Raw genomic sequence first — 21,342 nt, forward strand, 5'->3', positions numbered from 1 at the left:
GTGTTTATTAGCAAAACCGACCAATGTGTTTTACAGGAGAGCGGGACAACATAATTATTTTAGAATCCCTAAGGTCTGGGAAAAGTCGACCTTAAGTTTGGTCTTAATTTGCCCGATGTGACTTTTCAGCATGAGAAAATGTTTTAAAAATTAACCAGTTTGGATAAGCGACTAGGCAGCACAGCCTGGAGACTTTTGGCCGGTGGGAAGTGCTTTTAAAGTTAAAATTTATGAACAGTTTGCAACCTCGGACCTTAAAATGGGGACGTAATTGCAGTTGAAGGGACATGCCATGGTGTCACTTGAAAGAAAAAAAGAATTGTTAAGCGTGGGTTGAAGGGTTTACTGCTCGGTACACTGCCACAGTCTGCCCTCTCCAGATGTTGTGCTGATGTTTGCTACCACTTTGTTTTTGAGGGGAGAATGAGTCTTTTATGTGTTTGAACTTCACTATTTAAGAAAAAGGTACAGGAAAATAAGATGATTTTCTTCTTCTTCTTCAAAAAAAAAAAAAAAAAAAAAAGAAAAAAAGGGGATTATACTGATCAAATGTAATTGCTGACGAAATTCAAACACCTTTTTTTATTCCCATACTTCATATTTTTATGATTTCACATTTCAGTTTCCAAATAAATAAATGAATAAATAAACAAACAAACAAGTAAACAACAGGTTAGTTAAAAAACAAAATCTTTCTAATGGACTGAGCTCATTTGTCAGAGCTTAAGAATTTTCAGCTTTTCGATATTACATATTAAACATTGCTTTGGCATATTGAATAAGTTATCTTTCCTTTTGTAACTTTTGAGAAAATACCCAAATTTTGCATATACCACATGGCCCACAAGGGACTGGATAATTAAGAGAGGAGATAACCCTGCTGGTGTTTATATTGACATTTCTAAGTGGGTTCTAATTACTTGGCCCATTAACTCCCAGCAGGTGGCCAGGAAGGTTGTAAAACTTGCTAAATCACGAAAAGGGAAATCGCTGTATGTTGTGTGCTCTGTCTCCCTCTCAAAATAAATGTTTTTATTTTACTTGTTGGAATCAGTCCAGATTCCATTTGTGAAATGGCGGAGGATCAAAATTGTAAGCAGTTTTAATGTCAAGATGCCTAATGTGTCACATTCTCACCCCTTAAGTGTAACATGTCAGTTTACTGTGTATCAGAGCACTTGTTATTTCCTTTGATCAAAAATTTCAAGAGACCAACTGAAATACTTCCTCATAAACAAAACCCCATGTAAGATGACATGTTTTAAACTTGATACAGTCTTGTAGACTGAATGGGTTAACTAGTCTCTAGAAACCCTATTGTACTAAATGGGAATCGGATCTATCTCTGAGGGGATTCTTGCTAAATTGCAATCAACTTAAGCAGCTTAGATGTCTGTCACACCTACTGAAGCTGCTAGAGGGTAATTAACTATCGTTCAGCAGCTTCAGTTGGTGTGCCAGACATCTAACCCGCTTAATCTGAAAACAATTTAGCAGGTTACCCGTTGGAGATGGATTGATCCTGTTAGATCGATCTAGGTATGGGAACCCAGCCATAGACATCTGTGCTGCAAGTCATAACACATGGTACTAGTGAAAATATGGGGCCCAAAGAAGCAGGAAGTTTGATTCCTTAGCAACCTAAGAGAGGCTGTGGTTGATGGGGGTTCATTCTGTTAATTGGCATGTGTTTCCCTTAAGTCTTCTGCACATTGTTGACTGAGCTACATGGCTTTGGTTCTACATTGTTACTACTTTGCCAGTTTCAAAGAAGAACTCGAGATCAAAGTTGGTCTTTAATTATAGAGTTTATTAACTATAAATGATCGTTTACTTTAGTTCAGGTTGAATTTATGATGAAGTACTAAAATAAGCAGTTATTGATCTAAAAGGTCAACATTTTTTGTATAAAATAGGTTTGATGTTTCATTATATTGGACTACTACTGATTTTTCAAAGACAAGAAAGTTTGTCTACAAGAATGAGGTCTATGGCCAGAATGATATGAATCTTGAACAGACATTGGAAAGGAAAATTAAACAAGCATAATTTGCTTCATAACAAATGTCTGCAAGTTCTCCTTCCAATGGTTTTGTAAAAGTCATTTTGCAATAATAGATAATAACATTATCTCATAAGGAAAATATGAATCAATGAAATGAATAAAACTAGGTATAATATTAAGTCCAAAAAGAGAAACACAATTAGCAAGTTATCCTAACATTCTCAGTAACTTTCTCGTACAATACAGCCAACTTTTTTGAGGTCATTACTTTGAAATACCATTTAATATGTTTTCTTTCCTGAATAAGTGGCTCCATACATTCCTTGCATTTCCACTTCAAATGAAATAGTGATTTTTGTGCAGACGTATTAATTTCATTATTTTAAAAAAGTGTAACACTCCCTTTTCATAATAGTACAGGTTTTCTGCTAAGAAAATAAAAAACATTTAAGGCAACAGAGAGAATGTTTGTGGTCCTTTTTATACTCTTGTTCAGTAATTGAGTAAAAAGAAGAGAGTGCATTCAAAATTCAATTATGGGTGAAAATTAGTAGCAGGTCATCTTTGTTAACTTTTCAAGTGTCCTTAGCTGACCTCATGAAGTTCTGCTATTTGGTGAATTTTAAGCCTTTTTTTAAAACACTTGAAGAAGTGTTAAAGTATCATTACTTTGCAAACAGAAGTGCCAGAGTTTTACGATGCTAACCAGTTCCATCATTCACTACAAAATTTCTTTCAATAGTGCATCAGTGTATAGACAAACATGTTGTTCTAATGCTAGTCAAAGTTTCTGGATGCTTTTTGTAAGTCCATGTGATTGTTGTCTTGAAAATACCACAAATTTGACCCTGTTTGAAGACATAAAAAGGTACTTTTAGAAGAACCATGTACATGTAACTGTCTGATATAAAGATTTAATTTTGGAAGTAGAATTTAACTGCCTGACCTGAACTAGGGGCACTGTACCCCTGGACCTCCCGGACATAAACTATTTGACCTGTCACCTGTCATATGACCTGTCACCAGACTGAAGTAATCTAAGTGGGAGTTAATACATCTGCTCTTACATTTAGTTTCAGTTGAAACATTTTTTTACATGGCCGGTATCATGCACTCATTTATTTAAATTAAAATGCAATTTATTTTTTTGTCTGTTTGATTACAGTAACAAGCTTACACTTATTCCATTGATTGTATCAGGACTTGGTGGTTGTAATTTCCAGAGGACAGTTCTCCATTCTTGCTTTTCTATTTTCATTCTCTGCTGATTTTTGTAACATAAAGATTTTCTAAATAACATTGCATTTCATATGTAATGGGGATGGTTTTCAACATACCAAAGCCATTAATAGTTGATAAAGGGTGGTGTTTATTTGGCCCAGTTAATGAAACATATCTGATAACATACATTTCCATTGGTTGAACTAACTTTTGTTTTTGTACAAGCAATTCCAACTTTCATCATTACCATACAAGCAGTTCCAGCTTTCATCACGATCACACAACTTTCATACAGACACTTGACCCTATTTTCTCTGTCACTGACCCATGCAGGCAATCTAAGCTTTCTTAGTGGCTACCAGCAGATTAATTTGCAATGAAAGTTTGACTTGGTGAGAATATTTAGCTACTGTTTACTATGAACTTAATCGTTATGGGGTTTGGTGTACTTTTGATGTCCGTTTTCACAGTTTTTGTTTGTTTATGCAGGAGTACAATGGATGTCTTGTATGCAGTGATTGTGATTGCAAAATACATAGATAAAAGAATATGTAGCATATATAACTTAAACTTCTATGAATATCTGACAGTGATTACTTCAAAAGATTAATTTCAAAGTTTCAAAGTCTTACTGAAAAGTTTAAGGCATGCTGTGAAATGCTTCAAAAAAGAGATAGATTTACCAATGAAACTGGTTCTTCATGTTACAACCAGTATATACAATTAACAGGCTCCAATTACCAGCTGTACCTTCTGCCAACAATGTTGCTTTGTTCATAATGTTCTGTATGCCATTACTGTTGATTCACTTTTTTGATGTCCCCTGATCATAAACATATTTTAACAACAACTCTAATTTTTATGTAGCTAGTTTTAAAGCTTGAAAGCTTTGAAAAGGACAATGAAGGCATATAATATTTGTGAAGTGTTTCATATTTTTTTAAAAATGAAAATTTAATTTCAACAGAAGATCGGAATAGAATATTTGAATATCTTTTGCGTTGATGCAAACTGATACATAATAAATAATAATAATAATAAATTTATTTTAAGTCTAAAATCCATTTAAAATGCTCAGTAGACTTTACATAAAATATCATAAATAATACTACATAAAATATCATAAATAAAATCTAGGTAAAACAGCCATCACTACATCACTATTTAAATTCTTTATTTTAATCATTTGTGAAGTATTGGATTTTCAGGTATAGTCACTTTATTTGTTGATAGATGGTATTACTAGATAGAAAAAGTATAATAATTTTGTATCTATTTCCAGGTGCTGTAGATCTCCTTACTGCTGTGAATCTAGACATGGAGTCCTCTTTTGGACTTCCATTAGGAGTAGATAAAGCAGATTCTGGATTTTGTGACTCAAGGGGAGAGTCCAGGCTTCCAGACCGAGCATATAAACTCAACAATGAATCTCAGCTAAGTGTAACAACAAATCAGGTATTTCCAGGTAAGTACATTCCTTTAACTATAATTAAATTGAATGAGTGAATAATTAAACTAAGTGTGTTATAGTGCTAATCATGTATTGGTACAAGTTTGAAACCTGATATTTGCCATTAATGGCTTAGAATATTCTGTTTTTCATAATTGTGTATTATCAGTAAATATTGTAAGAAGTTTTTTCAGTAATTGGATTTCTATCTCTGTGGTTAATTGACCACAATGTGCATCTCTGTTACACTCATATATAGATTCTAGGGATAATTTAAGACAGTGCCAAATGTTCAATTCCAATACTATTTAAAACAACAAACTTATAGCAGAAAAATGAACAAGCAACAATAATCATGTCCCAGAAAATGTTTCTCAGTCAGAAAATTAAAAGTTTTAGCGATACAGAAAAGGATGCCTCTTTGCTCTTCGCCTGCAGTAAAACCTCTAAAACTGACAATCAAGGACACGTGAACTAGATAATGAATAGTCATGCTGTAACATCAATGTCATACTTGATGCAGCCTTAGTGAAAAGGTGATGACTAAAAGCAAATGCACTACCGGTACAGCAAACAGGGAATCCTTTAGTGGTGTCCAGCCAAACAAGATGCCTACGAAGCTGACATTTGCTTATGTGTTCCAGCATTCACATGTAGCTATCAAATATGTGTGCATATATTTGATTGCACACATACTTAGTAGCTAGATGGGGGTACTGCCTATATCTCCATGGTAGCCTGTTGAGTTGTTGTCAGTAAACACTAGATGGAGTTACTGTACTAGTATATTTCTCCATGGTATCATGTTAATTTGTTGTCGGTTAATGCTATTTGAATTACTTATAACGCAACACTGTATATGTAAAATATATTTGAAAACTTGAGAGCTGCTATAGAACCTTTGTAGTTTACCTGGACATGGAAGTGGTAAATTTGTATAAAGGCATAAAAACTAGCCAAGCTGACCTTGTTGGAAACATGGGAAGATGAGAACTTAAGTGATGGTAGTTCACTGAGAATGTACAGTTTGACATTGTAAAAACTTGTAAAACAACACCATGAATCATTTACACTGTGGGTATACTGCTGGAAAGCAATTCCAATTGCTTAAATGGCAACCTGCGGAACATGAGTCCACATCAAAGGGTCTTGATTCTTACAAGCTCCTTTCACTCAATTGAAGAAAACTACTTTGAGGGCAAGGCACACATTTCCACCAAATCAACATCAGCCAGTATTCACTGTCAGCAAGACCGGTTTCCAAAGCAACCTTGGATATTTTATACACGACCAGTTTACCTCGAACTTATAGAAGATATTTTGAGGACAAGACATAGAATCAGGTTGTGGTCACAGTTTGTACAGACCAATGAAATAAAAGGGAAATAATAAGCTTGCTGATAATAAAATGTGAACAGACTAAAGAAAAGGAGGTAAATCAGAAGTTGGCTGATTCTGTAAAAAAAAAAAACAGTAGCAGGATTCACTTTTTTCTGGGCATTTCTGACATGATTGAGGCCATTTGACTATAATTCAAACACCTGTTGCCTTTCATAGACCACGGGAAGTAATGGAAAATCCAGGAAATCCCAATCATGGAAATGGGTAGTATTACAAATTGCTGCTAACAATATCCAGGAACTGGAAGCAAAACTAATGTTAAACAAGACTCGAGACAGGAAGTCCAATGACCAGGATTGCAGTTGACTTGATGACCTTAAATGTGTTGGCTGATGAAAAACTTAAATTATAAACCTTGATTTTGTTTGTAAATTATTATTATTGACCAATTTGACCAGTGATATTAATTGATTTGAATGAGAAACGCGGAAAGTTGCAAAATATTAACTCCAGTACCATTGCACATTGTAAATCTAATTGAGTGGGAAGTATGAGTTGATGTGTTAAACATATAAGTTAAAACAATTTGATTCAATTTAGACTAACATGACATATTTGGGTAAAAGGTTTTAAGAAGTGTTTTTTCCATCATGTATTCCTTTCTTGACTAAAAGTGGCATTTAATTTGATTAAAGTGCAGCATGCGTATCATCTAGCATGCATATCAGGATAAACCTATTAAAAGTTTTGAAATATCAAACTTTCACAGCAGACCTCAAGGTTTTTATTTTAACCAATTTCTGCTTAAATCATCAATTAATAATGATAATGGTAACCCAGGCCAGTCACTGTCATCCAATGAATTATATTATTCAAAATATCCCTCAATAGGCCCATTAATGACTCAATATAACCCTTGTAAAATGTTTAAAGATATGACACTTTTACAGCAATACTCAATATTCTGCTCTCAAGGGCAGTCCAGTCATTCTTGTCTCTATATTGGCTCAGCATTTTCATTTTTGAGATAAAATGGCCAGCCTTAGTTGTTCAGATATGTCTGAACATAATATCCTGTATCACATTCTTCACAATAATCTTAATGTGGCCATTAACTTCTCAAAAACTCCCTGGCAGTGCAGTAACATGTGTTATTTCATTGCGACTCTGGGCCTTGTACACAATCCTTTGCAACTCTAGGTCACGCAATCCAGAAACACACGCAACGGGTCATTAGGTGTTTGGCATGATAGGTGATTATGGACTCATTCATCTGAGTTCATTGACAAGCTGCATGTACTAACCTAGACACTATGGTATTTTGCAGTATTTTAAACACAAGGTCTGTTCGCATTCATTCATTCATTCATGTTTGTGTGAAGGAGTTAAATGGAAATTTCTCACAGATACTGTTACAAAGTTTTATTTATTTATTTGAAATTGTAGAAAAAACTACTGCAACTGTTTTCATTTGCGCAAGGAACCTTTCTTCACTTGGAACAGCTGGCAGCTGTTGTACAAGATTTGATATACTATTTGGGAAAGCTCGAAACCCCTATCTTGAAGGGATGTAATACCCCCTGAAACAAAAGACGAGACCACTGCAAGGAATGTCATATCCCAGGACTAGCTTGAGGCCACTGAGCAAGGAATTTCATGTCCTTTGCAAGCCAACCTATAAGGAATGTTATACCTCATGGAAATCGTGAACTGAACATGCAAAGAATGTTATATACCCCTTGGTGTAGCATGTAGCAGTGGGGAAAGGAATGTTATACCCCTTGGTGTAGCATGCAGCAGCTGTGTAAAGAATGTTATACCCCTTGGTGTAGCATGAAGAAGTGGTGTAAGGAATGTTATACCCCCTGGTATAGCATAAAGCAATGGTGTAAGGAATGTTATACCCCTTGGTGTAACATGAAGCAGTGGTGTAAGGAATGTTATACCCCTTGGTGTAGCATGCAGCAGTTGTGTAAAGAATGTTATACCCCTTGGTGTAGCATGAAGCAGTGGTGTAAGGAATGTTATACCCCCTGGTGTAGCATAAAGCAATGGTGTAAGGAATGTTATACCCCTTGGTGTAACATGAAGCAGTGGTGTAAGGAATGTTATACCTCTTGGTGTAGCATGAAACAATTGTGTAAGGAATGTTATGTCCCTTGGTAATCTTGAAGCCAAAGTGCAAGGAATGTCATATCTCTTGGAAAGTCTGAACCAGATGTGCAAGGAACGTTATATCTCTTGGAAAGCCTGAAGGCAATGTGCAAGGAATGTTATATCGTTTGGAAAGCCTGAAGCCAATGAGCAACAAATGTTTCATTCCTTGAAAAACTGCAGTCACTGTACGTCTAAACAAAGAGAGGTGTCTCTCTTACTATAAAAAAGGTGCAATATTTAATATCAGTAGATAGCTACTTATTTATTTAGGGTCACAGAAGATACAAATGGTAGTTTTAAAGTTTAGACCAGCTTTAGCCTGAAGTTCTTTTGTGAAATGGTCAGGGCCCAGTGCTACTTGACTGAACACTGGCATGTCAGTATTTATTTAAGGAACCAATTTATAAATGTTATTTATGGCACAAAACTGTTCTGTAGTGCTGAAGAGAATGGGAATTTTATTGAAAATTTACAAAATGTATTTAACATGTTCATTTTAGATAAGTGATGAAAATTTCCTTCCAGACGGATTCCCAGAGGATTTCTCAGTCCTCTTGACAATACGCCCAAAACAGGGAAACCGTGGTTATTTATTCACAATATACAGTGGCAGAACAGCCCATGAAACATTGGCAGTCCAGATGGGTGAAGACCCCAAGTTTGTATATGAGGATAGCACTGGAACCCCGGGAGAGAAAAATTCACCAGTATTCAAAGGAGTCAATTTTTCTGATGGAAAGTAAGTTATTGGAAATATTGCAGGTATCTTTTTATCTTATGATGGCATATTTTGAAATGTAGAATGAATGATAGAAAAGGATTGATTTTTTATACCTTTACTGTTTTCTTCGCAAGGGGAAGGGGCATGCATTTAAATCTGTAGTCAGAAATTAATTCAAGAAAATTACAAAAATTGAAGTTTAAACTGGAAATCCTAAACAGAAGTGCCTGAATATAACCTTAATAACCTAATAATAATAATAATAATAATAATAATAATAATAATAATAATAACATAAGGGCTCCTTTTCAATCAATTATTCTGCCATTTTTCAGGTGGCACAGGATAGCCTACAGTGTAAAAGGAGACTCGGTTACGCTATACATGGACTGTAATCTTATAGAAACCAAAAAACTAAACAGGTCAATTCCGGCAAATGTGGACAACGAAGGTGTCATTTTCATTGGACGGCAACTTATGGAAATGGAAGATGTGACATTTGAGGTGAGTAGTACTACCATACCTTGTGTCTTAGTTATGCTTATTATTCTGTTATTGGTGGGCAGTGGGTACTGCCATTGTCTGTAAAGTCACCGTTTTCCAGTTACTGAGTATATAACATAAATGATAGAATTCTTCACGTGATTTCTCTATATTTTCCTTTTCCATTTGGCCAACTTTCTTTCTCTTAGAAGTTGTAATCAGAAAAAATTGTAAGCCCTAAATTTTGTGTATAATATGTTTGAAATAAAACTTTTAAAGCTTGAATGTGAAACCCTGTTTTTAAACTTGTCTTTTTGGTAATGATTTAAAATTCAATGAAATGTTTTTATATGTATGACAAAACCAAAAAATAAAAAATTGAGGACATTTAAACTTCAGGTCATATAAACTGACAGAAATTTTATTCATGCAAAGTGCATTCTATTGTTCTGTTTTTATAGGGTGATGTCCAGGATCTCATCATCATTAACGATCCCCAGGCAGCCTATGAGCATTGTGAGATCTACACTCCTGAATGTACAGAAGACTTCTTTGGATATGTGAAAAAAGAATATGACGACACTTACTCTGTTGGAGAGTCAAAAAATAATGACTCATATTACTCATCTGTAAGTTAATAATAATAATGATGATGATGATGATGATGATGATGATGATGATGATGATAACAAGAACATAATCCGTTTAGAGTTAAAAATCCACAAAGTGTACAGTGACACTACTCATAAGGTCTCATATTTCTCATGTGTGTGTATGTGAACTGTGATCATTACTTTGATTTATGTATACATTATATTTATATATATATGAAGAGATGAAACTCCCCAACTTATCCCTATTTATCTGTAAATCCAGGTATTTGGGTGTTGTATTTATGCCCCCTAAACTCTGCTACATGGGGCTGTGCACCTTTGGCCGCTTGCATTTTCAGGATTTTTACATCTCTGAATTAATATTGAAAACAATTAGCAAGCTGATACACGTCCATTGTTATTTGATTTCAGTATGACCTGGATGAGGATGTAGCGGGGTCCTATGGGTCTGGGGAGTTGGCTGCTGGCACGGGAGACTTGGAACCAACCTATGGTGTCGGAGCTGGTGTTTATGGCCCTGATGGAGGTTATGGATCAATATCTGTAAGTCAAAAACTTCTGAAATCTCATATTCCATATATTTTTCAGTATCAGTAAAGCAAGGCTTATGACAGTTCTAAGCATTTTTCCATACTTTTACCAATACTTGTTATCCAAAAGTTTTGACATTTTTAAATATTTTTTTCTTAAGATCCTATATATGCAGTCAATAACTATAAATAAAAAACATGAGAATTTCTGACTTTTGTGACACCAAACAATATAAATAACAGTAAAAACAGAGATGTGGCTTATTGTCAGTAAAAGTTAAAAAAATAGGTTCTAGTATAGGTTAACCTGTGTTGTTTATTCCTGTCAGGGTGCCTATGGTTATGCAGGACCCCCAGGACCACCAGGACCACCTGGGTATACAGGACCAAAGGGAGAAGCTGTATGTAATCCTATAGTTGTGCTGTTATTTATTTATTTATTTATTTATTAATTTATTTATTTATATTTTGACTATAAATAAATAAATGAACAAAAAAATACAAAAGTACAAGTAACACAAAAGCACAAAAAAGAGATGCTACTTTCATACACCTGATGTTATTTATTAAGTAATTTAAACTTTGCATTACAACTGGAGTTAATTTATATGTATTGTAAAGTTTTTTTTGTAGCTAGACTGATATGTTTTGAAATTTTTACACCAAATTTGCTATTGATATGGCTGTAGTGCTGGTTATTGTGGATGGTACTTAATTCTGAGCATGCCACATGTCACAGTTAGTGCCCCAGGGAGGTGAAATCATTTAGGGATTAAACGGATCCTTTAAGGCCAGGGATAAATTGTAAATCAATTTTGTAAGAAATCAAGCTATAAAACATAGCCATAACCTTTTTTTAAAAAATTTTTTTAATGAAAATTGTAACACAAAATAATTGTTTTTTTTTCATATTATTTTTTCATGACTGGTTTTATATTTTAGGGTTATCCTGGCCGTGATGGCATTCCAGGAGCTAATGGATTACCAGGTCCTCCAGGTCATGTCTTCATCATTCCTGTAAGTACATGATTATTTTTTCTTTCAGTAAAGGGATATTCTGCACTGTTTTTTCCTCCATAAATTCCACTTTACACATCAAAACTTTTCCAAAATGGCAAGGCAAAAATTATTAAAAAAATTGAATTGTGTGTGTGTGTGTGTGTGTGTGTGTGTGTGTGTGTTGTGTGTGTGTGTGTGGTGGTTTTTATTAAATTGTGTTAAGACAGGTATGCAAAAAAAAGACAATTAATCTATAAAGACAGATGACATAAATCTTTGAGTGTAATCTACAAAATGTGTTTATGTTTATTTGATGTAATGTTTATATTGCCTTTATTTCTAGCTAAGAAACCCAGGACAAAAAGGCCCCAATAATGAAGTCGAAACCTACAGACAGATGCTTAGTCAACACATGGTAAGTGAACAGGAGAAATGCTATAGTCATCTTAAATTTGCTGGCCATCATACAGTTTTTTAAACAAAGTTTATTTACAAGAAATGAATACATCTCTGTGAATACAGAATACAAAGATAAGATTATAATACAATCTTTCAAGTTTTGCTCATCTGGGTCACTTTTTGACATTAATTACTTTGCTATTTTGTAAAGAAAAGCAATGAAAAATAAGAAAAGAGTAATATTGCAAAATGACTTTTTCACTGTAGCTAGTAGAGTATTTATATTAAACAAAATATAAATTTAAAATTCATGTTTTGGTTGGTGGAGCCATAGGTGTAAAATTCTACTTATACAGATGTAGATATGCAGGCATAATATTTGAGGCAAACAAAAGGAATTTGCAATGTCAACAAGATAATTAAGTTCTGTTAATTCCATATATTAAGGTGAACCATACTTTTATTTTTCAGCTTGCAATGAGAGGTCCACCAGGAGCTATGGGATTCACTGGACTGCCAGGACCACCCGTAAGTTACACAACAAAAACAACAGCAACAGCACTAACAAGAATATGTAAATATTATAATGGACATTCTTTTTTTTCTTTGATACATTAAAGGAACTAAACCTGGAATTATTATTGTAGATTTGATAATGGATTCAATTGAAGTATAATTTATGTTATAATGTATGTCCTTGGTGGGAGTTGTGAATCATAGTATTTAATATTGATATTTCATTATATTTATCATTTGTAGGGTCCATCTGGTGAAAATGGCCCAAAGGGTGATATGGGTGATCCAGGGGAGCCGGTGAGTGTATTAGAATTCTCCTGTTTTCAGCAAAAATGAATTTGATTATAAGATACAAATGTAAAGAAAGGAGAAATATTCATGTCTCATCTTGTTTGTTTTATGTAAAATGTTTGGTCCAAATTGGTTAAAAATTCATTTCCTATTTGAAAAATGTGTATATCTTTTTTTTTCTATAGAAAAAGTGATAGAATACCCAGTATTATGTTTAATCTCAGGTGAACCTGAAATCATACCTCTAATTTTTAAATTTAGTGGCACTAGCTATCACTGGGTTGTATTTAATTGTTTTTCTAGCAACACTTGAAATGAATTATTATAACCAAAGGATTATTTGAAGTATTGGTCATATTTGAGACTGGAACTGATGGCATGGTCTCATTGAGAAATGCATAAGTATACATTTTCATATATCTCTATTGTATATGTATTAGAAGAACAGTGATATTGTGTTGTTGATAGAGGACATGGATTACATAATAGACATCATCGTCATCGATAATCTTGAACTTAATTTCAGGGATTACAAGGCCCAAGAGGGTACCTGGGCCAGGCTGGAAAGAGAGGAAGAAGGGTGAGATCTTCATGTGTTTCTATGGAAAGGAATATAAAAACATATCATAGCTATTAAAATTTCCAAACTCAGTACATATTGTAAAACTAGAATCTTACTTTTTTTATGATTTTATTATCATATATAGTTACTCAAATGTCAGTATAAAAAGTGCACTTTCTAACGAGATGCTAGATTTTATAATCAACATTTAAAATGTTGCATACGAAAATGTGTTATTTTCCATGAATTCATGAATTTTATTTTCTTCGAATTTAACAAATGATACTGTACCAGTAATATTTCTCTCCTTAGGGTCGACCAGGTTATGATGGGGAGAGGGGGCAGACAGGACCTCCAGGAAACAAAGTAAATAATACAAATTATAAATTACATCTTGGATAATAAGTAAAATCTTAAAATGTCATTTTAGGGTTTTGACAAAAATTAAAGCAACCTTAACTGATCAAACACCAATTGACCTAGATGAAATCATAGATGTTAATTTGCCTCATGGTTTATTTTGCACCAATAAATACCCATGTGCCTAATTGTAATTGACCAATTTAGCCAACAACTTACATGTCAGTTGTAAAATATGAACATAAGGAAGTTATAAAGAAAATAAAAGTAAATGCATTATTTTCAATTTAATTCCACAAAAATGGTTCTCGGGTTATTAATTCTCAATATAGACTGCCAAATGCACCTAATCTATAGGTGCTTTTATTTAGTTTTTGTTGTTTAAAATATGAAGTTACAATCATTGGTGTTTTTTAAAAATAATTTTCACCCTGCTATTTATCTTCAGGGCGGTATTGGTTTTCCGGGACGACCAGGTTTACCAGGAGAGAAGGGAGACAGGGCGAGCACCTTTTTTTCTTTTTTTTAAACTTCACTAATGATGAATTTTTGGCAAACTGTTTTGCACTAAAGATTTGTGAAAGAAGATGATTGTAAACTATTCATTGAATATCTGTACTTTCATGTGGAGATAATACGTCTGCAAACTACTTATGATAATTAAATGTACCTAATAAAAAGAAATTATTCTTGACAATCTTCCGTTGATTAACTGAGACATAAATAAATTAACATTTATTTATTTATTTATTTATTTATTTATTTATTTATTTATTTCAGGGTATGATAGGTGTCACTGGTGAGAGAGGACCACCTGGTCATGATGGATCAAGGGCAAGTGATATAAATTGATTCAGTTAATATATATGTTAGAGCAATCAGCATTGTAAAGTGAAACTGAGCTCCAGTGCCAAACTCTTGGATTTAATGATGTGCACTTATTTATTAACAATTTTTTATCTTTTCAATAAAATGTGGCATTAATGGTTTGTCTCATTGTGTGTTTTACTGCATGTTCTTCTATCTCTCTCCCTCTTTCCATCTCTCTCTCTCTGCTTTAGCACTGATATTGAATTTCTTTCTGTAGGGTGTACCTGGTCTACCAGGCCCCCCTGGAGACCCAGGAGACATGGGACCAAGAGGGTTCCTAGGACCAAGGGGACCACCAGGACCAATAGGAAACCCTGTAAGTAAATGGTTTATGATTTGTTGTTACCATAGCAACTATATACAGTTTAATTGCATGATTGAATAAAAGACATGGATGAGATTTTTCCGACTATTGATGAATTTCCTACTTTTTAGGTGGTGTTGGTGCTTAATTTTTCCGACCATCTGCAGATTTCTGACTTTTTGGGAGCCACAAAGGGTCATCCCTGAAAAGACCATCAAAATGAAAAACATGTAGATTTAATTTTATGCAATAATTTTTTTTTATTTCCCTTTATAGGGTATCCCTGGGGTGGAAGGGCCAGAAGGTCAAAAAGGAAATGCAGTAAGTAGATTGAAATAAAATAACAACAGAATCTCACCAAATATGTTCAAAAGGTGACATTACATATATTTGATATGATGTTCATTTTTACTTTATTTTTGGGTATTAATTAAAAAGGGAAAAATGAAAATTCCAATTGGCGAATTTACTTGTTTCTTGTTTTTTTGCAACCATCTATGAGGCAAATATATGTATATGTCTTTCAACTAAAGATTTATCTGATTTTTCTAATACTAGGGTCCAGTTGGTCAGCCAGGGCCTCCAGGTTCTACAGGACCACCAGGAGCCAGGGTGAGTTAACTGTGGACTACAGCCCTGATACTAATTCCATCATGGATTTGTAACTATTGTAATCTTAATTTTATTGAAGGAATAAAAACTCGAATTATTTGTTATTTTACAACATTGACTCTAAATTTTGTTGGTTTATAGTTGCAAATGAATATGGCATATTTTATAGTGTACGTTTGTCAAAAAGAGAGAAAAAAACAAATAGATGTTATACTATTGCTTTAGTGCCACTCATTGTTTGGTATTGTACTTCTTGGTTGTACTTCTAATTATTTTAGAATAAACAGTATTTGAGTTTATAGCCTACAATTTCACCAGATGTCTATAATGTATAAGCTGTATGAGACATTTTAGTTAATATGTTAAAGCCTGTTATTTGACTGATATTCCAGGGATCTCCAGGTCCAGTGGGTCCTCTCGGACCTCCTGGAATTTCTGGACCCAGTGGGAAGCCTGGATTACCTGGAATGCCTGGAGTGGATGGAGAGATGGTAGGAAATAAATAGTTTTCTTTCTTTTTTTTCTTTTTTTTTTGGAGGGGGTGTGTGCTTAAAAGTCATGTGCAAAGTATTTATTTATATGCTGAATTCATCTAAAATGTATACATATTCTTCAAAGTGTTAATTTACCAATATTTTCTGTTTGTAGGTAAAAATATTCTTAAAAGTATTTATTAACAAGGTTTTTGTAAGTAAGTCTGGAAAATGATAAAATATTTATTTGACTCCAGGGACTGCCAGGACCTGAAGGAGCAACAGGAGATAAGGGGGAGAGAGTAAGTTTTTTGAAATATAAAATGTCAAGTATTTTTCTTATAATTATGACAATGAAATACCACAAATTTAAGTTAATTTGAACAGTAAATAAAGCTGATATACACAAGATTGGCACCCAAATGATAAAAGAACAAATAATCATACTGAATAATCTCATAATTTTATATCATTTTCTAAATGTGTATTTAAGGGAGAGAAGGGTACCCCAGGAAACTCAGGATACCCAGGCCCCAGGGGTATCAAAGGAATGCCAGGGACCAGGGGGCCAGTTGGCGAGAAAGGAGAGAGGGTAGGTTTTGAAGTTTTTTGAAGAACGCTCTTTGTTACTTTGGTTATGAAGTGCAGTGTTTATTGATTCATTTTCATTTTTATAAATTTTTATTTGTTAGTTGATTATTTTCAAACATGAGAAAATGAGAAAAAATAATATTTAGAAAATTCAGGAAGTCTTTTTCCAAATGTTAAGTATTTTTGGTGTCTTAGTTTATATTTATTTATCTCAGACCTCAGACAAAGTTTTGTTTTCCTCTCAGGGTATCACTGGCCTGGATGGCTACAAGGGAGATCCTGGTCTGAAAGGTGACAAGGGAGAGAAAGGACCTCCTGGATCTAGAGGAGAGGAGGGCCCTGTGGGACCAAAAGTATGCTTAAACATGTCCTTTGGTTGAGACTTTACTAGATTGATTATTTTACTGATATAAAAGAATCATTTCTTCACAATATAAAAATTAAAACAAAGATACGGAATAATACCATTTGTGACCTGCTTTTGCTTCAATTTATATTTAAAAAAAGTTTTTTCTGACCACTTGTCCTGCAGGGTGACCAGGGACCTTTGGGTGAGGTTGGACCACCAGGACCAATAGGAGAGAAGGGTCAGATGGGTATTCCTGGCTACCCAGGCTATGTCGGACCACCAGGAGAGAAGGTATGCATGCAAATCTGGGATGAAAGATTATATTTTAAATCTATGAAATATCAGTTTATTTTGGATCTTATTTCAGTATTTATGCATTATTTACATCTTTCAGTGTTGTCTATAACATAAAAATAGTAATATCCTTTCCAATTTAGTGATGAGTTCCACTTATTTTAAAAAAATTGTTTTTATTTTTTATTTTAGGGTAACCATGGTCCCTCAGGTAAAAGGGGTCGTGATGGAGATAAAGGAGTAATGGGAATGCCAGGACCACAAGGTGATATGGGAGAAAGAGGACCAAGGGTGAGAATGATAGATTTTCTTCAATTTTTCTTTTCAATTTCAACTTGACAACTGTGAAAATGAAGTTGTAGGTATTTATCTAAAAAGTCACTTGTAATGGCTGTAAGGTATAATTTTTATTTCATCAGTAACATGAGTTATTCACTTTTTTATTTACTTTAATTGAATTATTGTAGAGAAAGTGAAAACTGACAAATCCAGCACTTGTGTAGTCATTATAAACAGAAGTATAACCAACAGCTGTAAGAAACTTATAATTTCATCAGACTTTCTTCAATTTTTCTTTTCAATAATTTAATAATTTGTAATGAGATGAATCATTGGAAGCAGTTTCATCACATGATATTTAGTATCAGAAGAGACCTTATCATACACATAATTTGTATGATCATCAAATTATATATCCATAGGGCCAAAGAGGAGAGCGTGGTAACATTGGTGCACCTGGACCCTCAGGGTTGAAAGGAGAGCAGGGGCCACCAGGACCCCCTGGTCCTCAGGGTGAGAGAGGACTGCCAGGACCCCAGGGAATTCAGGGTTATATGGGACCACCAGGATCACAGGTGAGAAATACCTGGAGTTATAAAATAAGATAAAATATGATTAAAAGTTTTTATATTATGTATAATATACATATATTGGCTTCATTTGTTATAAGAATACGAATATTAACAGGGACTTGCATAACTTGATCTTTAAATTGTAAAAATGTTGTGTATATTTTATTTTAATTGCCAATGGTTTATGTTTAGTTTTTCATCAGGATAAAACTAAAAGTGAATTTATTCAGATTTGAGTGGTTTAAGTTAGGTTTTACATCATAAGAATAAATACTGTCTAGAGGCCATGAAGAACCTCTGTCATAGTATAAGAATAAAGTAAAATTAAGGCTTTTCTTAGAGTAAATTCTCTCTTTTGTGATTGAAGGGATTCCCAGGAAAGGATGGCATGCCAGGATTACCAGGAGAGCGTGGACCATCAGTAAGTGTGGCAGTAAAAATGTCCTTGAACACAATCTTTGAAGTCTTTGTTTTATTACTGAAGTAGTTGTGTACTCTTGAATAAGTTACACCATTAGAATATGTCCTCCTCTATGGAATATGATATGTTTCCAAAATTACTCCATTAGAATATGTCCTCCTATGTAGAACATGATATAATATAAAAATATCCTCCTCAAGTATAGTCTGTGAACTCATCTCGTCTGTGCAAGTAGTTATAAATAAAAATGCAATAAAAGAACAGCTCCATCATTACACAGACTGGTATTATTTCACCACCAGGGTGATTTCTGATATATATTTTTCTGGTATTTATTGTAGGGTATCCCTGGCAATCCTGGGGCATCAGGTCCAGCAGGACCTGTAGGAAGACAGGTAATTGATTAGGATTTAGATTTTTACTTGCCAGAATGAGAAAATATAGTGCTAATTTTAAAGATTGAAAGAGTGTAATGAAGCCAACTATAAATTTTTAGGGCTATCAAGGAACAGTTATAGCAGTTTTCTGAAAACTTACACAAAATATTATGTCAATAAAGAGATTTAGAGTTTCATCTTTGTGGAAGATTTCCTCCCAGCTTTTTAATTGTTAAAAGAGATTTTAGAAAGTTAAGGTGATTTATATGAAATATTAACATTAAAGAAATTCAGAGTAGGGGTGAGGTTTTCCTGGATTTTTCTAGTCCCTGCATTGTAATGTGCTTAATATTTTGGGGAATTTTGAAAAAGTTGACTTTTATTCTCTAGGGACCCCGTGGAGACCCGGGAGCAGATGGGGAGAGAGGTTCACCAGGCATTCCAGTAAGTATTCCTTTGCCTCTACTGCCACACTGAACAATCTCAAAGAGTTGAGTAGGTAAAGTTTTTTTGACTTGTGGTAAAAACCTACACTTAGGGACATGTGCATGCATGTACATACTGGGGAAGCCCATAGAACCTTCCATGGCAATTTTCTTTTATGTTTTCTTCAAACTAATATTGGATGTTTTGTTTTTAGGGTCAGCCAGGTAACCCAGGACCCTCAGGAGAACCAGGGAAGGTTGGACCTCCAGTAAGTAAAAATAAATAAACAAATAATAATAATAATTAAAATAATTATAATTTATTCACCTTAAAATATAAAAATATGCATTAGAAATTGACTCTGCCTTAAAATTAAGACATTTTAGTTAAAACTATGTTAAAGATAAATATACAATGCATTTGTCTCTAGGGTCCAATAGGCAACCCAGGGCCAGCAGGGACGGAAGTTGGTGCCCCTGGACCCCCTGGTTACCCAGGGGACAGAGGGTACACAGGACCAGCAGTAAGTACTCATAATAATTCAACTGTCAGTATATGATGATATCAAGCGAAAGTATTTTTGTCATTAATCGATTTATTAATTGTTTTGCTGACTTTGCAGTGGAAACAGTACTGCTTGGTGATATTTCTTAGATAAGAAGCACTATAATTTATGTAATACTAAATTTTGTACTGTTTAGTTTGTTTTGTATTTTATCTTATTATAGAAATACTTTGAACACTGTCTCCTAGTCTGTAGGATCATTTTAGTGATTCATTATTGAAGTTGCAAATGTTTGTTATAGTGTTCTCTTTATAGTGTCATCTGTGGGCTCATACTTGCAGCTGCTTATATGTAACTGTATTGTACATCCTACAGTATTATGATGCTCTGTATTAATCTTTTAGGGTTTGATGGGACCTAAAGGAGATTCTGGACCCCCTGGGCCACCAGGACCATCTGTAAGCAAATCTTCATATACTAGTAGATTCTTGTTCACCCTGATGTACAGAGATTGTTAGAAACTCACCTCTGCTATCGGTATGGTCATCTTCATCAGAAACAGTATGTACTTCTGTATCATTATTTACAGTTCTAGTTAGAATATTGCCTCAAATTTAATTCTTATTTTTTAGGGTGCCAAAGGAGAGCGTGGGGAGGGTGGAGAGCAGGGGATCCCAGGTGTTATGGTAAACTTTTCAGATTTTCTTTTATTGAAAAAATTTGATTAGGGAAATGCAGTGTTCCCTGAGAGCCAATTTTGAATATTGTTAATTCTTTTTCAATTTATGAACGGTCAGATTGTCTTGCCTCATTTAAGTTTATTTCCATTGCCCAAAGAAATTTTGAAAAAATTATGTAATACGTACATCACCAATGCATTGACCTCATCAATATTCAGATATATTATATTAAAGACTACACTTGACTCTTGATTTATAAAATTTAACAATGAAATTTGTATAATTTTTTCCTACAATAAATGTGTATGTTATTGCTTCATAACCAGTGCATTATATTCAGACGTATTTAAGGTTATACATTGACCTTGCAGGGACGTCCAGGTCCTCCAGGGACACAAGGACCACAGGGACCAAAAGGAAACATGGGTATTGATGGTGTGCAGGGAGTGGGAGGCCCCATGGGTAGACCTGGACCAAGGGTAAGGACTAGCTAATACTTCATAGCATTTTATAATTCCGGCCCTCTGTTAACTCTGTTGTAAACCTGTTATGAATTTGCAAGCAGGAATTTTACGTTGCAAATGAGGTCTATTGTATATACTTTCTAGCAAACTTGAGGTGTTCCTGCAAATTTGTGGCAACATATTTCTAGCAACTCCTTGAGCCTGTTTGCTACAAATCCATTAAAATTTCAAATAAAATGTGAATAATGTTCTGATTGTTTATATGTATAGGCCTATATATTCCAGAGTTATTATTATATTGCATCATCTGTCATTTGTATTTCTATATTCCAGGGTTTTCCAGGATCTCCAGGCCCAGTGGGGCCACCTGGTGAGGATGGTGATAAGGGTTTCCCTGGAACCCCAGGAGCACAGGGAGCAAAGGGAGATGCTGGGGCCATGGTAATTTAATTTAATTGATTAATTAATTAAAAAGA

General features: G+C 34.2%; 1 protein-coding gene across 2 annotated transcripts in view; it reads left to right on the forward strand.

Annotated features, from left to right (window-relative positions):
• The window catches only part of LOC106177514 (uncharacterized), a 62,131-nt gene that overhangs the window by 28,385 nt on the left and 12,404 nt on the right, over positions 1-21,342 (forward strand). For both annotated transcript variants that reach the window (XM_013560307.3, XM_087008051.1), the window contains 33 exons: positions 4,509-4,691; positions 8,700-8,913; positions 9,231-9,399; positions 9,840-10,007; positions 10,404-10,535; positions 10,852-10,923; positions 11,465-11,539; positions 11,865-11,936; positions 12,392-12,448; positions 12,680-12,733; positions 13,254-13,307; positions 13,602-13,655; positions 14,098-14,151; positions 14,430-14,483; positions 14,737-14,835; positions 15,100-15,144; positions 15,382-15,435; positions 15,828-15,926; positions 16,166-16,210; positions 16,402-16,500; positions 16,745-16,852; positions 17,032-17,139; positions 17,335-17,433; positions 17,844-17,996; positions 18,361-18,414; positions 18,756-18,809; positions 19,182-19,235; positions 19,432-19,485; positions 19,648-19,740; positions 20,127-20,180; positions 20,355-20,408; positions 20,774-20,881; positions 21,200-21,307. In XM_013560307.3, the coding sequence (XP_013415761.2) occupies positions 4,509-4,691; positions 8,700-8,913; positions 9,231-9,399; positions 9,840-10,007; positions 10,404-10,535; positions 10,852-10,923; positions 11,465-11,539; positions 11,865-11,936; positions 12,392-12,448; positions 12,680-12,733; positions 13,254-13,307; positions 13,602-13,655; positions 14,098-14,151; positions 14,430-14,483; positions 14,737-14,835; positions 15,100-15,144; positions 15,382-15,435; positions 15,828-15,926; positions 16,166-16,210; positions 16,402-16,500; positions 16,745-16,852; positions 17,032-17,139; positions 17,335-17,433; positions 17,844-17,996; positions 18,361-18,414; positions 18,756-18,809; positions 19,182-19,235; positions 19,432-19,485; positions 19,648-19,740; positions 20,127-20,180; positions 20,355-20,408; positions 20,774-20,881; positions 21,200-21,307 (2,954 nt within the window). The remainder of the gene's footprint in view (positions 1-4,508; positions 4,692-8,699; positions 8,914-9,230; positions 9,400-9,839; positions 10,008-10,403; positions 10,536-10,851; positions 10,924-11,464; positions 11,540-11,864; positions 11,937-12,391; positions 12,449-12,679; positions 12,734-13,253; positions 13,308-13,601; positions 13,656-14,097; positions 14,152-14,429; positions 14,484-14,736; positions 14,836-15,099; positions 15,145-15,381; positions 15,436-15,827; positions 15,927-16,165; positions 16,211-16,401; positions 16,501-16,744; positions 16,853-17,031; positions 17,140-17,334; positions 17,434-17,843; positions 17,997-18,360; positions 18,415-18,755; positions 18,810-19,181; positions 19,236-19,431; positions 19,486-19,647; positions 19,741-20,126; positions 20,181-20,354; positions 20,409-20,773; positions 20,882-21,199; positions 21,308-21,342) is intronic.

This window comes from Lingula anatina, chromosome 3 (assembly GCF_051362555.1).
Source record: "Lingula anatina isolate TDL-2025a chromosome 3, LinAna3.0, whole genome shotgun sequence".
NCBI lineage: Eukaryota > Metazoa > Brachiopoda > Lingulata > Lingulida > Lingulidae > Lingula > Lingula anatina.